This window comes from Blennius ocellaris, assembly GCF_963422515.1.
Source record: "Blennius ocellaris genome assembly, chromosome: 3".
Classification (NCBI taxonomy): Eukaryota; Metazoa; Chordata; class Actinopteri; order Blenniiformes; family Blenniidae; genus Blennius; species Blennius ocellaris.
Genome location: NC_137652.1, coordinates 8,838,282 through 8,854,318, shown reverse-complemented (window position 1 = coordinate 8,854,318; position 16,037 = coordinate 8,838,282). Strand labels below are relative to the sequence as shown.

Sequence of the window (16,037 nt, the reverse complement as noted above, 5' to 3'; positions counted from 1 at the left end):
TAGGGAGAAAGGAAGAGGAGGGGGAAACTACTGTCAGATCCTTTGAAATATCCTGGGACCCCTTGCTTGGAGCTTATTGACTGAAATTTGCATGCAAAATTAGCCACCTCTCTACACAAAGTTGAACTGATGCCAGAAAAGCCCAGGGATAAGGGGGCCGCCAAAGCCTTGATACCTTCTAGTGATGCCATTTTCATGCACTAGTCACGCTACCCCGAAATTGACAGTTTGGCAGTTTGATTTAATTTACCGGTTCTTTGCATATTTACTAACCCCCCCCTGACAGCAGTAAGGTTCCCCCTGCAAGGACCCCTCCCACCCCCCACCTCAATACACACACAGCCATATATGCTTGGAATCCCACCCCACCTTGAGTCTAGTTATGTCGGTTATCTTGTGGCATGTCAATTCACGAATGCCTGTGAGTGCCGCTCTTTTTTTTTTTTCTCCCTCCAGTCACCCCTTAACCCCCTCCCAACACACACATACACTTCCTTTCAATCCCTCGCTCCTCTCCTCTCTGCTCGCCTTAATTTAGTTAGATACATTTTGAATGACCCCACTCGGATCTGTACCAGATGTCTACAAGCTGTTTAACACCCTTTAAATTAAGAACCATCGACAGTAATTATTTCATGTATGCTTTATGCAAAAAAGCCACTGAGCCTACATCTATTGAGTGATGTTTGGAATGATTTCATTGCAAATACTCACTGATAGTTATCTCCCTTCTCGGTCTCTACCTGTCTCTCTCTCTCTCTCTCTAAATCCACGCTCTCTGTAGCTCAGCCCTGCTAATACACTATCTCTTCACCAACTAATTCATCAGACTGTAATCCACCCTAGATTTATCCACATGAGGCCATTTAACAGGGACTGGGTGCAGCGATGCCCTGCTTTCCTAATGCCTCTCCATGTGGCTAATAAGCAGCAGTCTAATAAACACTTCACCTGAGAGGAGGATCTAAGTGGATTTGTGAAGAAGAGATCTAAACTGAGATGTTGTCTTATTTAAGGCACCTGCCAACTGATTTGCTACTGTAAAGCCCTCTGTGTCTCTTATCTTCTTGGGGTCTTCCTCACAAATATGTCTGGTAGATGATCCCAGAAATACAGTGTTTCTGCCGAAGGAGCTTTGGCCTAAATTTTGCCCAAATAAAGACGTCAGGCTCTTTAAGGATGCTGACAAGTTCCCCGCTATTTCTTATTTTTCCCCACTACCTCTGGGCTCTTCTCTTAAGTTTTGAAATGCTGGAGCATTTTGGCCAGATCAGCAGTTTTTCTGGTAAGAATGACAGAATGAGAGCAGGTGGGCAAGAAAATACAATATCTAACTTATGGTTCTGCTACAATGAGCGAAGGACATATGTTTAAATATTTCATATGGTCTCCGTTTCTTCTTCAAGACAGTATTATGAGGTTAGCAACAGAATTTGGCAAGGTGGAAAATCTAACAAGAAAACAATGGCCAAAATCTAGATTTTAGACTTTAAATTTCAGGGAGTTTTCTGGATATTTTTTGGCTGGGGAGGGCGATTATTTTAACAAGTATTGTGTGTAATAATGCAATTCTTTGAGCAGTTTGATTGTGGTGTGGTCATGGACAGCATTCACCCATAATTCCTTTCACATCTTCAATATAACCATGTTCATAACCAGCCGTCCGGTGGTGGTGTGGTTAGTATTCTCGCCTCACAGCTACAGTCTTCACAGCTTGAGTCTGACTTTTTGGCCTTTCTGCATTGGTTACTCTAAATTGTCGTCACATGTGAATGTGGTGGTTGTCTATCGCTCTCTTTCCTCTGTGATGAACTGGCGATCTGTCCAGGGTGAACCCTGCTTTGGCTCATTACAAACTGGGATTATCTACAGCCCCCTGTGAATAAACTAGAGTGAGAAGATGAAGAAACTATGAAAGACACTTTTTATCCACATTGAACCATTTATTGTGACTTCATGACATGATAGTAAAAAAGTCTTTATGTCACCCAGGATATTTTGTCCTGATGTGTGAAGACACACTCTTGAACAATATAAGAGTTCTTTACAGGCTGATGGTGCTCCTATTTAATGTTATATGTATAAATATGGGTTCTTATTGACCAGTTTTCTGTTTGTGACACACATATTCTCTATATATTCGGATTCATCTAGAGATTAATTTAATTTGCTTTGATCAGATGAAACTCACAATTGTTGAGTTTTCTCACCTGAATGAAATAAGTTTTTCATTGGGTTTATATAACCTTTGTCTTGATGGTAATGATTAGTAATCCACAGCAGGTCCCTTCGCCCCCTTCAGACCACTTTTAACCCTAACTAGCCCCCAGCCCTGTCATGTTCCAGTTAGAACCGCTCTCTCTGTGGTCTTTACCTCTGCGGCTTCTCCTCGGCCCCACCTTAATAAACCCGCCAGCGTAAATGTCACTGGCTTCCACCTTCACGTCAAAGGTCACTGTCAATAAACCTGTGTGTGTGTGTGTGTGTGTGTGTGTGTGTGTGTGTGTGTGTGTGTGTGTGTGTGTGTGTGTGTGTGTGTGTGTGTGTGTGTGTGTGTGTGTGTGTGTGTGTGTGTGTGTGTGTGTGTGTGTGTGTGTGTGTGTGTGTGTGTGTGTGTGTGTGTGTTTGAGGAAGCCCTTACCGTGCGTCCATCAGATGCAACTTTGCTTGGCTCCGCTCAGCCGTGCCTCTCACACATGTCTGTCACACACAGAGGGCTAATGAAGGCCACAGCCGCTCTCATACATGTTGATGCATTCACCAACAGCACCAGACACTGCAGCTTTTCACTTAATTTACACCCACATTTACACTTCCAACTCAGAAATTGGATGGGACATTGATTTTCTGTTGGAAAGAGGGGGGCAAAATGCACATATTTTTGCTTGATGTCAACTAAATCAAGCATAAAAGGTAAATTGGATTTTTGTCCAAGGGTGGTACTTTCAGAACCAGGGTTGTGGGTTCAACTTTTTAGCCTGTAATAAACTTTCCTTTTTCTCCACAGTGACAGTGGCAACGAATACTCAGACAGCCTCAACAGTGCGCGTGCACAGAAAGCGCCCGACACACACCAAATGAGAAAGAAGGTTGGTTCCTCTTCACATCTTTGTTCATTTTATTTGACAAATAGTTAACCTAGAAAATAGCTAAGGATGTAAAAAAAACAAAAAACTCTTGGTTTAAGCATGTTTTGATGAACTGTAATAGTTCTCCCAAACAAAATCAATAGTTCACATGTTCTTAGTGTGTTAATGTGTTATGCTTGTCTCAATTATTGTTTTAATCAAATATATATTAATATGTGTAAAGCCATTTTCAAATATTTAATATACTAATGATAAACTATCATTTAATTGTTAAAACCTATCAGGACACTATCCAAACAATCTTTAATGTCCTCAAAGTATAAGTCAGGATTTTTATAAGGTCACAATATAATTAGCAACATATTGTTATTCTCTTACTTTTTCAACATGTATGATTATTTCGAGCAACAGAAATTAAATAAGACTTTAATATCTGTCTAATTTAAACATCTAGAGATTCCTGTGTTCTGATTTATATTATTTATACCTAAAATACCAAAATCAGTGATAGGACCACCACCTGATTGCTTTGAGCAGTAATTTTACTTGAAATGTATTCTCAATGCACGGTTAGAAAATGTTAAAGTATCTTATTTTTGTCGCAGATTTTCTTCAATTATCTACTTAATATTCTGTCGTTTCCTTGTAACCGACAGTACAGCTATACAACTTTTTATTCGATTTGACTGAAATAATGATTAGGTGGTTTAAAGCTGCTTCACTACAAAAATCTGGAAACATTTGTTCCAACTTCTAAATGTAAATCATTTTCTTAACGTCATTGTTCGTGATTGCACACATAATCTTTGGATCTTCGAGTATTTCTCAAATTAAAATGAATAAATGCAATTTATAATGCAATGCCTCATTAGGATTGTGTCATTATAGATCGTGATGAGAATGAATGAATATCAATCCAACAAGGTGAATTGCTCTTTTGCTGTAATGGAACTGTAATTCCTATAACTGTCTGTGGCCTTGTTTAGTCCGTGTTAAACTTTACATCTTTCAAGTGACCCTTCACTTCATTCCTGTGTGGCTGTCGGTGCTCCCTTATTTTCCATTTCCCCTTCACACCGTGAAATCAATAGGCCTGGACCCTTGCACTTGTCCACATCAAACCACTTCACAGCAGGACATGGCAGCTTTAAACCCGAGAGAGAAATGTCGGTCAAGAGGAGAGATGAAAAACGGAAAGAGAGGAAACCTTTAAATATGTTCTCTCTTCTTCCTCTTTTTTTTCTTACAGAGGGAGGGCAATGTAGCACGTAGGGAAGGAGAGATGGTTATTGTTGTTGTGCATGTAACCAGGGACCTGTCAGGACCCTTATCTCACATCCCCTCTTTAGTTTCCCCCTTTGAGAGCCGTTAAATGTGCCCATCAACTCCTCCTGGGGTTATCACTATGACAGCCCAACCCTTCAGAACATGGTATGTCACAAACCAAAGGGTTCATCCTCCCCTCTCCTCTCGATACATGTGATCAAACCTGGCACTGATCAAATCCTATCTATTCCCCATACAAAGGATATGGGGGAAAAAAGAAGAGGGGGTGTGGCAGGAGGGGCTCTTCTTTGATGTCACTACAAACGATTGTGAAGTTGGGAGGTGTCACACACACATTTATGCGTGCAAATGACTACAAGCACACATGCACTGACTTGTCGTACTGTAGGAGTGATCAAGGTTTTCAGACAGTGATTGAACAAAGGCAGAATTTGCAAGCATCTGTCAGAAGCGATCTTAACACTGAGAGGCGTTCAACTTGAAGTCAGTTGAACACGCTCAGGTGAATTATTAAAGCGCAAACGTGATTTGTCTTGTCGCGTTAAACTGAGTGCACTCTGTGATCACAGTGTCTTTATGAGCCACATCTCAGGAAGCACAACATGTCAACTGTTGTGTTATATCAAACAGCTGCTTTTCATCATTGTTCTCGACTTTTTTTTTTTTTTTTTTCAAACTCTTTTAGGCCAACAGGTGTTCACGAATCTTGAGGAGAGAGGCGCCAACAGAAAAATCGAACAGAAAACCCAGAGTTCTGGCCAGAGGTAACAGAAATCTTCCTACTTTACAGCCGAGGCTAAACTACAAAAATCTAATCAACAGAAAGAACATTTTGGTGTATTTAGGTGCAGTTGATCAGAAACACATATTTGAGAAATTAACAAGCATTGTTCTTTGCTCACGACTTGACACTCTTCAATTGGTTATAAATAGAAAATCATTCAGGTTGTTAAATATATCACACTGTTCACTTGGGCATACACAAGACACTCCCAGAAGTGGTTTCTAAATAGAGATTTTGAGATTTTCTGCACACTTGTCAACTCTGCTGCTGCATGTACTTCCTCCTGTTAGACGGTGAACAGCATGAGCCCTGGGAACGAGGGACAGGAGGAGAGAAAAGGAGGTGGAAGAAAAGGCGGATGCTGATGAATGCCCAGCACTGCTCCACCTCTTCCCTGCAGCAGCGCGTTGAGTCTCTCCAGCGTCACGTTGACATACTGCAAAGTGCCAAGAAAGACGCGGTGCTTTCAGCCAAAGAGCTGCGGAGGGCCAATGAGATGATCACAGCACAGCTCAACTCCCTCAATGAGAAGTTCCTCAGCAACAAGCAGCTCACACAGGTAACCTGTGAAAACGGGGATATCAGTCAAGTGGTGAGTCACTTATGAGTGTTAGGAAGTTTTCTATTTTTTTTTTGTTCTGTCTTTGTGTCTCTTTTTGTGGATCTTTTGTGTCTTCTTGGGGCTTTAAGTGCATGCCCTTGTCGTGCTTAATAAGTGTGGCTGACAGGCCTACACTCATCTGTGGAGGTCAGGCCCTCAGAGCAGAAGAAAGGAGGAAAAAATCTTATTCTCTCCCTCTCTCTTTCTTTCTTTCTTTCTTTCTTTCTCTCTCTCTCTCTCTCTCTCTCTTCCTCTCTCCCCCCTGCTGAATGTTTCAGTGAGTCAGTCCTGCACAACAATCTCTGTCACCAGCAGTTACGTTTCTCCAAATATGTGCATTCCTGTTCACAAACACACACGAGGTGACGGTTTCTCATAGAGTCCAGTGCCACTCATCCATTTAGTTATTTAGTACCTGCCTCCAGGTAGGAAACTCCTAGACTTGTATCGAGCATAAATAATACACCAAGCACTTTGGTCCCTAAACAGTATCTTTCCTGTCAGAGCTCTCTTGTACACATCAACATATGTACTCACACCAAAACCTTGACAGATACAGTCGTTAATCTGACAGGCAGGAGATTTCTGATATTTCTGAACTCACACATAGCAGCAGCCTGCTAAGGCCCACTGGATGCCTGATTAGGTGTTTGGGTCTGTATATTGACTGTGTGAAATAGCACAGATATTGTATATTGGACTTGTATATATAGGTCAGAGTGCAGCCCTCATACTGTTGCTACCTAGGAAGTGGCCCTTGTGCATCCACCTGGGCATCTGATTGCCGAAGCCCAACGAGACCTTAGACTTAGACACAGCAGTAAAAGCACACGTTGTACCCATACTCACACAGTGCAGGGTGTGAATGAGTGGACAGAGAGGGAATTGTTGTCTTCCTGTTTGTTTCCTCTTTCCTCCTGCAGTATTAATGCCACTCCACCAGAGAAAGTTGGAGCAGTCTGACTGGCCAAAGCCAGGTCTTGTTGCCCTCTCTGGAAAGGGCAAGAGGTGATGGACTTTGGGCTTGTTCCAGACGGTCCTGGCCAACTCTCTAACTCAAACTCTCAGCTTGTAATTGGCTTAGGACAGCCTCCACAGGGGCCATCATGTGAGAAGTAGCATGGCAGTTTCACAGAAAGTTGTTTGTGTTGCTCTGTCTCCTGATCCTTGAGCCATTATGTCCTTCCCTTGTTACTTCCTTCCTTGCCTCCTTTCATTATTAACTCATATTTTTCTCACCCTTCCATTCTTGCTCGTGTTCTCACTCATTTTCCAACCTGAAGATGTAGATATCTGCTTTAGGTGCATATGAGGCTTTTAAAAGTACTATTGCTTTCCTCAATTTTTGACATATGACAGGAATAAACCTGCAGTGAGATACGCTGATGTACTGTCACGCTTTGCTCTGTTATTCATAGTTAAGCGTAAGAGAATGTACTTAACAACATGGCAACATTATAATTACTCGTTTAGCAGCACCACACATGGCACACATTTAAAAAAAAATCTTTTTTGTCTCCCAATCATCACATGTATGTGATGTTTTATATTCCAATACAAATCTTTGCATTTGTCATTTTGTCCATATCAATTAGTTTATTTATGTTGTTGGCATTAGAAAAAGAAAATAAATTAATTGGTAATATTTTGAGTTTACTGTAGTCTTTACTGTCTTAGTTGTTGAAAAAAATGATGACCAAAACCTCTCATGTGTACACCCACAATGTAGGAAGCTGGAGTAATACATCAAGGTGGCTTAAGAAGCTTAAAAAGTCAGGTGACAGGTGAAGCTTACGTTTATATTCCAAAAGCAAGTGTAGCTTTTGGCGATAAATGTTAGTCAAACATGTCATGCAAGCAATGGATCATTTTGCTGGTAGGATTATCTAAAACCTCACGGTGTCGTACATTTCACCTTCAGTTCACACTTAACTGTGACACTGCCAACTGAATTTCCCATTTTATCTCTTTAAGTCTGGAGTGTCCTGCCCTCCCCTAACATGTGGGGGGCCTGGATTATTGCAGGATTAATGGTTTCGAACAGTCAGAGATGTCTAAGAAGAGCATTATATAAATTACTGTTTATAATGATCTTTTTGGATATATTTTTATTTAAATAGCACAATCATAAAGAAAGTATACAAAGCATTTTATTGACAATAACAGCAACAAAAACCTCCAGTCAAAGTAACTATTGAAAAGTAATATTAATACAGTGGAATGAATAAACATTAACGGGAATAAATAACCTAAATATGTTAAGAAACAGAATATGAAATTAAAATGTTAAAAATTAAACATCATAGTAGGATATGAATGCAGGTATTTGACAAAATACAAAACAGCGATAAAAAGCAAAAACTAAATGAGATTATTATTGTCATCTATCACTTAGAATAGATTAAATACAAATTTAAAAAAATAAATTAAATAAAGTGAATGTTGGGTACAGGAACCATTTCACAATTGTTTAGTGCTAAAACATTGCTAAATGTTTTATTTAGATTCACAAATTTAAAGTAGCCTTTGTAGTGTTTGTATCTATTTCAGTGTTTCGGTGTTCCAGGGTTCCAGGATTTGTCACACAAATTCTAAGTTTGAACATAATCAGAGATTCACCCACTCAGATGAGAGAGGTGTCCTTCCCCCGTGTCTAATGGAGCTACCAGTATATCAGTCAGTACATTAATGTTGTCTCTCACTATGACTGAAAATGGCCTGTGAAATCAAAGCCTGTCTTCCAGGAAGTGTCATTAATGCCTCTCTTAATTCATGGAACACTGGGACCATAGCTCCACATCTCAGTCCCCCCCCCTCTTACTCCTGCTCTCTCTGGGGATTTGGCATTCGTGTCTTCAACAGAGCATACGAAACCTAAAACAAGAGGGATTCTATTAAAAGGTGTCAGTCAGCAACCAGATATCAATAACCTCTGTGTATGCGGAGCAGAGGACAAACCCCCGGGAATCTGTGGTTTCGTGTGTGTGTGTGTGTGTGTGTGTGTGTGTGTGTGTGTGTGTGTGTGTGTGTGTGTGTGTGTGTGTGTGTGTGTGTGTGTGTGTGTGTGTGTGTGTGTGTGTGTGTGTGTGTGTGTGTGTGTGTGTGTGCGTGCGCGTGCGCACGCCAAGTTATACACTGCCGCACTATGTGTGTATCTTGATGTATCATGTCTCCTGTTTTTGCCACTAAGCGGTCTTCATATTTGATATGATACCACATCAGCTAATTGAAGCAGTATTGAACCTAAATCATTGTAGCATGCAGTATGCCGGTTTATATTTTATAATGAGATAGAAAATTACTTTTTTATATCTTAAGCTCACACTATCTCAGATGTTTGGGATCACTGATACTCTGTACACAGTACAGGAACAGTTAGTGCCATCATCATTCATCAATCTAACACCAACCACTTACCAAATGGTGAACTCCCTCTGTCCCAGAGTGTTCTCAGATTATCCAGGATGGCTTTATTATGCATGCCAATCACACTGAGAATTAGGCCCTATTGACCAGGCAACAGCATCATCTGTCTCCTAATTAGCATAAAAAAGGGAGTTTTATCACAGATGAGATATTAAAGCAGAGCCCACAGCTCTCCTGTGGATAACACATACAGTATTTCAGACATATTGTGTTTACTTTGCTCTGCATTTATCATATTTATGTAATAAGGGTTTAAAGTGTAGACTTGTGTAAGTCAGAGGACCTCTTCTCTTATTGCAGTAATGAGTAAGGCAGACAAGGCTCAAACATTAAGTGTTTGTCTATTCAAGCAGCAGCAAATCATGCTTTCAGTTACTTTCGCCATGCTATGATACTAACATATGTTTTCTTGGTTTAATAACTGCAAACAAAACTTTAGTTTTTAGTTGCAGTATCATCACCAGTAGCCCAGTTCACCATGTCTTTCTGTCGGTCAATCTGCAGAAGCTGACCTCTGACCTGCTTGGTGTGGAGCAACAGAAAAAGGTTTTGGAGATGGAGCTGGAGCAGTGGAAACAGATCACGGTCCCCCTGCAAACGGCACCACCACCACCACCAGTAACTACGGAGTGCGGCTGCCAGGGCAGAGCTATTCCTGCCCCAGCTAACCCTGCCTCCCTGGTCATGGAGGCTGAGGTCAAACAACTTCAAGCCAAGCTTAAGGTTAGCAGTTATAGAGTTAATGAACTGCCCTCATGCTTTATCATATTCTGCATGTCTTATGAGATAAATCTCTTAATAGGATGATGGTATTAAAGACTGTGTTCATTTCCAATTTTGTGCACTCTGAAGCCCAACTGGATAAATAACAAGGGAACTTTCAAGGGCATTAATGCTCGTTGACTCGTAAAAGGTTTCCTCATAAAACTGCCTCCATTTCTGTGTGAACAGTGCTACATCAAAAGGAGAACAAGAAAAGTGAATGATTGATTGTACGATATGATCTAATAGAACTAGAATGTGTGTATATTTATGTTTTTGTAACTTAGAAAAAAAAACATCTTACTTAATATTTTGGCAGTATGTCCAAGTGAATTTCATTTCATTGATTTGAGCAACTTGTAGCCCTTGAGGACTTAAGAAACTCAGTCAAGGTTTTACTTTCAAATCGTGTTTCGATAAGAAGAAATGTAATTCTTGAGCTTTTCAGTTTACACTTAACATCACCTGAAATTGCATGTGATTTCAACATGAATTAGCATTTCTCATCATTTGATCTAATTCCGGAGTACCTGTCAAAAAGATGAGAAATGGGGGATAACAGTCGAGACGTGCCCTCCATCATAGGGAATGAGGTGCGAGTGGTACCACGGTATTATCACCCGCTCAGCAGCCTGCTCATCAGTGTCACCGAGCAGATTGCCGCTGTCGTTACACACTGCCGAAGGAGTCATGTCAGGTGACAGCATAAGAGAAAGGCGCGGGGTGCACTGTGGGGGTGCACACACCGAATGAGCACATTGTCAGAAGCTTGTGCTGGTGCACGTCCCACAAGAGACCGAGGGCCTTCAAACCAAAGTGAGCATGCACATTCAAATATCCATCATTCTAAGAGTCAGAAAGCAGTCTGTCATGACGAGCCGTACATCTCTGTTACTCATGAATAAAAGAGGGATGCACAAAGCATTGCGGCTTACAAACTCTGTCTGGCATTTTCACTTTAATTGTAAAACTAAATATTCTAGGCGACAATATAATCATGTACGAAAAGTGGTTAAAAAAAAAAGAAGAAAATAAGTGTCCCTATTATGTTGTCATATTTTGCACACAATGTTTTTTGAATTATCATTTGGAGCAGGTGGTGAATAGTGTTTTTTATTAATTGCTCCGCTTGTCCCATCCACTTTGAAAAATACTGTTTTCCTATTAACCTCTTTTAGTGCCTCCCACCCCCCCACTGTAACTATAATGAGAAAGCATGCTGTGCTTGACCTGTCATCAGCCGTGTCATGAAAAGCCTTCCCTGCACCCTATCGGACACGCTCACATTAACAAACACACGTGCGCCCTGTGCCCTCCCCTCAGAGTACAAGCGTGGAGGTCACAAGGCAGGTGGCGGCTAACAAAGCCCTGCGAGGCCAGCTCCAGGAGAAGGAGGACAAGCTCTGCCTGCTGCAGGACAAGTTAGTTTCACACCCTTTCCTTCATTAGACTCCCCCTTTGTATTCCATGGGACTGTTGCTCTGTAGCGCACCTTCTTCAGCCTTTCTGCGTCACTCTCCATCTTTACTTTTTTTTTGGGTCTCTGTGTGTCTGACTCCATGTTTGCACACTCTCTGTTGCTCTCATCTGCAGTGTTTGATTCCACCGTGTGGCAGCACTCTGTCTGCTGCACTGCACTGGTGCATGCCTCACTCTGAAACATTTGTGAAATTATGCATGTTCTCATCAGTGAGCGGTTAACATCAACTAAAGGAATTGGTATGTGTGCACATGTGTGCATGTGGGTGTCTTTCGTGTCATGTGATGCGGCGCTGCTTACGTGGGTAGCTGATGTGGAGCACTGATCAAAGCACAATATTGATTGTTTGTGTGCCGCAGGAGGGACCATTTTGCCCCTTGACACCAAAACCCACACAGCATCACTCTGGCCTGTGGGCCGCAAGTCCTAATGAGTTACATGGTTCACCTACTGTAGCACCCGCTGCATTACATAGTCATCACGTATAGCTATGAACAATTCACTTGGAAAAACTGTAGAGATTTGAGAAGTGGAAGACGCATTTCCTTGTTCTGTATTAGGATTTCATATTTGAACTGAGCGAAAGGTACAAAGAACAACTTGGCTTTCCTGCCTCCCGTTCTCTTTGTCTCGTATGCTGTGTCCTCTGCCTGCCATTCTCAATAATGCAGCCAGGGTATGTTTACAATCGCAGCAGATACATGTTTATGTGTGACCAAAGCGCTGAGGATCACAGCCAGACAGAGTGAGCATCCCTCAGCTGCGTTTCCCGCGACAGCATCAGCCTCTCCTCGGCTTCTTGTCGCACACGTAACCTGCCATGTCTTCTTGCCTACCACTCGACTTTCCTCCATGGAGGGACCCCTTCTCAGAATGAAAGACATGTCTAGACGTCTCTAAAATATACATCTCAGCACACACACAGGGAGCAAGGCTGTTTCGCCTTAAAGAAGAGAAGAGGGAAAAAAAGAAATGAATTTCAAAGTTCACCGGCATGTCCTCAGTCAATATCCGGCACTATGGCCCTGCCTTATTTATGAAGCTGCTTCTTTCATCTTTAGCCCTGTTGTCTATCAGCCACATGAAACGTCCACCCGTACTTCATTCTTAACAACATACACAGAAATGTGCGCTCTCTCTCTCTCTCGCTCTCTCTCTCACGCACAAGTACTTCAGACCACTGACTGTTATCATTACAATACACGCATGTTTGATGAGCAATATTGCCAACAAGCACAGAACAAAGGGTACAAACGTTTGAGTGATCGGGATATGGTTTCGGGCTCTTTTTCTCTCTGCACTAACACTCATAAATAGAGATCACACACTTGAGCAGAAAGTCCATATATCCTTCATTCTTTTTTATCCTCTATTCTTTTTGGGGTGTAGAAGAAAAGAACATCTAAAATAAATGTTGTCGATCTAATTGCCATTAGCATTGGGGCAAAGGGAGCTGCCGGGGCTCTTATTGCTGCTCTCTGTCTTTAAGTCAACACCAGACAGTCATCTGAAAGGTTCAATATGGGTTTTCTCATTAATGGCCAAATCCATGGGGTAACCAGCCAGCGCTACTTCCCCCTCTAAGTCCCCAGGCTAGACTCCTCTCTCATTTAATTTAATGTCACTCCAATAGGACAAGCTCACATTTATTTAACCAGCCTGCCCTCAGGCATTCATCCACCTGGGGAGACAGGGACATTTACTTACACGAAAGCATTTGCTCTCTCATTGCGTCATCTGTTTATTTAAAATACACAAACCATGATGTGTGTAAAAGCTAAGAGATCCTCTACATCTTGAGGAAAAAATAAATAAAAAGACCATTTTAATTAACTGCATCCTTATGATCTTTATTCTATTTGTTCCCGTTCCCACTGGCAAAGGAAACCATTAAAAAAAATCCCTTATATTTGCCTTTTATGAAAACAGAATAAAACATGCTAACATACTGAGACCATTTAAAACACAGCCTCACAGCAAAATGTTGATATCTCTAGCATGTCCACAGAGCAGATTATTGAAATAGAGAGTAACACACGGTGCCTGTTTGCCACAGTTATGACACAAACATCTTATAACACAGGGACATTGTCTCTCTTCGGGGAAGTATTGTCAACTCAGTACAGCACACAAATGACATTTTTAGTGGATATTCTCCTTCAGAATACATATTTGCTAAGTTGAGTTCACCCTCCGATGTGGTTTTACACGACTGGTGTAATGCTGAACTGAAAGTAATAAACATTTTAACACTTGATTACAGTCTTTCAAGTAGTGTCGCTACTGATTTGTAATGCCGTTTGTCAAAAAAGACTCCCCAGTCACATTTAGCGCGGCATTCCCTGCCAGAGCACTTGTTCTAATATATGCCAGTTACAATTATATATGCATCCTTATTTCACCCCCACCTTCCACTTCACCCAAGCTGCATGCCAGTGTATTTAGTTGTCATAATGAGCTGTCATGCCTGATGTACTGCATGGGGACACTGCCTGCCAGCTTTGCATGTGTGTCTGACACTTTGCATGTGCCTGTATTTGGCTTGCTCGTTACATGCTGTGTGTGAGCCCGTGGTGCCTTTGCAAGAGTTACTGTCTGGAATGTATTCTCATTTATGTCGTGTGGCATATTTTTGTTTCCTAGGGTAAGCCACTTGGAGCGGGATGTGACCATGAAGAGGCAGTTGGTGGAGGACTTGAGGACCAGACTCAAGTTCCTGCAGGAGATGGAAAAAAGTTACAGAGGACAGGTGGAGGAGCTAGAGAAGAAGGTACACTTAACACTGGAATTTGTTACTGCCCTTTAGTTTTATGCTTTTTGGGAGAATGACAGAGATATTGAGAACTCAGCATTTTTCATAATCCCACATGTCTCTTCAAAGACTAAAGAAAATACATTTGCAATGCCAATGCTTTTGTTGGTAGTATAGATTGTTACCAAATGTTACTAAGTCATGTGATGTGAACATCTCTTGTAGCACAGAAGTGCAGAACCGTTTCTCTTTGCTCTCTTTGAACAGGTGAAGGTTTTATCAGAGGAGGCCTCCAACCGGAAGGCCTTCATTGACTCTCTTAAGAGAAGGTTGAGTGTCATGACAGCCGAGAAAAACCAATATGAGACCTTGTGTACAAAGCTGAAAGAAGACCTTGAAAAAAAGGTTGGAAATAAGAACACTGAGAGTTTCCTCAACAGTTTTTTTGTTTTGTTTTTGTTTTCATTTGAAACGTGGGATGTTACATCTCAGTGGAGTTCTTGATGGTGTCACTTATTTTTAACAAGTTGTTTTTTGCAACAGGAAATCTGACAAAGAGAAGTTCTGTTCAGTAATTTATCCATAGTAAATAAATAAATTCCATTTGTGTGCTGCCGCAATGTACTGTACTTGCATGCTTAGTGTTTTATAAAAGCCCACAATTGACTTGACATTGAAAAAAAATAAGGGTTTGGTAATGTAATCTCCTTCCCCTTTAATACTTGCCAGCCAGAAAGTTCACACCAAAGTTAGAAATATATTTTTTTTCATAGGTATCAATATGGGGGGGGGGGGGGGGTGAAAGTCCGATTTTATTTGGAGGAACAGCATTTTTGGAATGAAAACTCAAAACTGCTTTTCCAAATGTCCTCACATCAAGAGATGTCACCAGGAGTCACCAATGTCAGAGCTGTTGAAATCCCACACACATGCGCTTTAAAGTAATGTCCACACATTCCTCACAGACTTGTGTGGATTTTCTGCTATCTTTGTGAAGCAAAAAAACAAAAAAAAACCACTTGCTTTCAGCTGACCAGTTCTGCCTGCTATTTTTCTTCACAGGAGCAGCGGATTCATGCCCTACAGGCTCGTGTGGGTGCTAGCGAGCAGGCTTTGGCTGCACAGGAACAGACTGCCACTGAGCAAATGGAAGGATTGACCCAGCAGAGCTGCCTTGCCTTGGACAGGCTTCAGAGGCAGCTAAGACAGGCCGACTCTCAGCTGGAGCAGTTTCATTCTTTCATCAAGGTACTGTAGTAAAAGGTGAAAGGATTAAAGGTCAGAAGTCCAGAGCTTTTATTGGTAATCCCAGTAACTCGGCTTAACGTTATTGTGCGATGTTTCAGGGAGGTCTTAACCTATAACTTGTAATAACAATGTGTGGGGCAGTTGGACGTTAGAGTCTGGTATATTGGTAATAATGCACAAATAATATTTCAGGGTCCTGATATGCTGAACCCTCTAAATGAAAACGGGAAGTGTCACCAGCCTCACAGTGTTGCATTTGCCATAGACCTTCATGCCCCTCTTTGCACAGCACCTGTGTAATTGATTATTGCTTCTTTTTTTTTAAGAGTTGTTCTGGTGGTTTAGAGAATGAGTGCAAACCCACAGTTGAGAGGAAAGGCCCTGTCATTTTGATTTACTGTCGGTGGTTAGATCTTTGGCCAACAGCAAGGTGACCTGGGTTACATTTCAGCTTGAACGTTCTCCATCGTTCTTTGTGACACTTCTTTGGTTCTACCAGCTACAATTCAAGATGTGGCATCTTTAAGTTGACGATAGATTTGTGCTGGTGGGTTTCTATATGTCAATGGACTGGTGTCCTGTCCAGGCCATACCCTGCATGTCACCCA

The 16,037-nt window shown here is 41.5% G+C and overlaps 1 protein-coding gene across 1 annotated transcript in view; it reads left to right on the top strand.

Annotated features, from left to right (window-relative positions):
- cntln (centlein, centrosomal protein) overlaps positions 1-16,037 on the top strand; it is an 83,211-nt gene that overhangs the window by 47,821 nt on the left and 19,353 nt on the right. The window contains exons 17-24 of the mRNA XM_080521039.1: positions 3,008-3,089; positions 5,062-5,140; positions 5,451-5,719; positions 9,692-9,910; positions 11,273-11,370; positions 14,073-14,199; positions 14,449-14,586; positions 15,244-15,429. Of these exons, the coding sequence (XP_080377165.1) occupies positions 3,008-3,089; positions 5,062-5,140; positions 5,451-5,719; positions 9,692-9,910; positions 11,273-11,370; positions 14,073-14,199; positions 14,449-14,586; positions 15,244-15,429 (1,198 nt within the window). The remainder of the gene's footprint in view (positions 1-3,007; positions 3,090-5,061; positions 5,141-5,450; positions 5,720-9,691; positions 9,911-11,272; positions 11,371-14,072; positions 14,200-14,448; positions 14,587-15,243; positions 15,430-16,037) is intronic.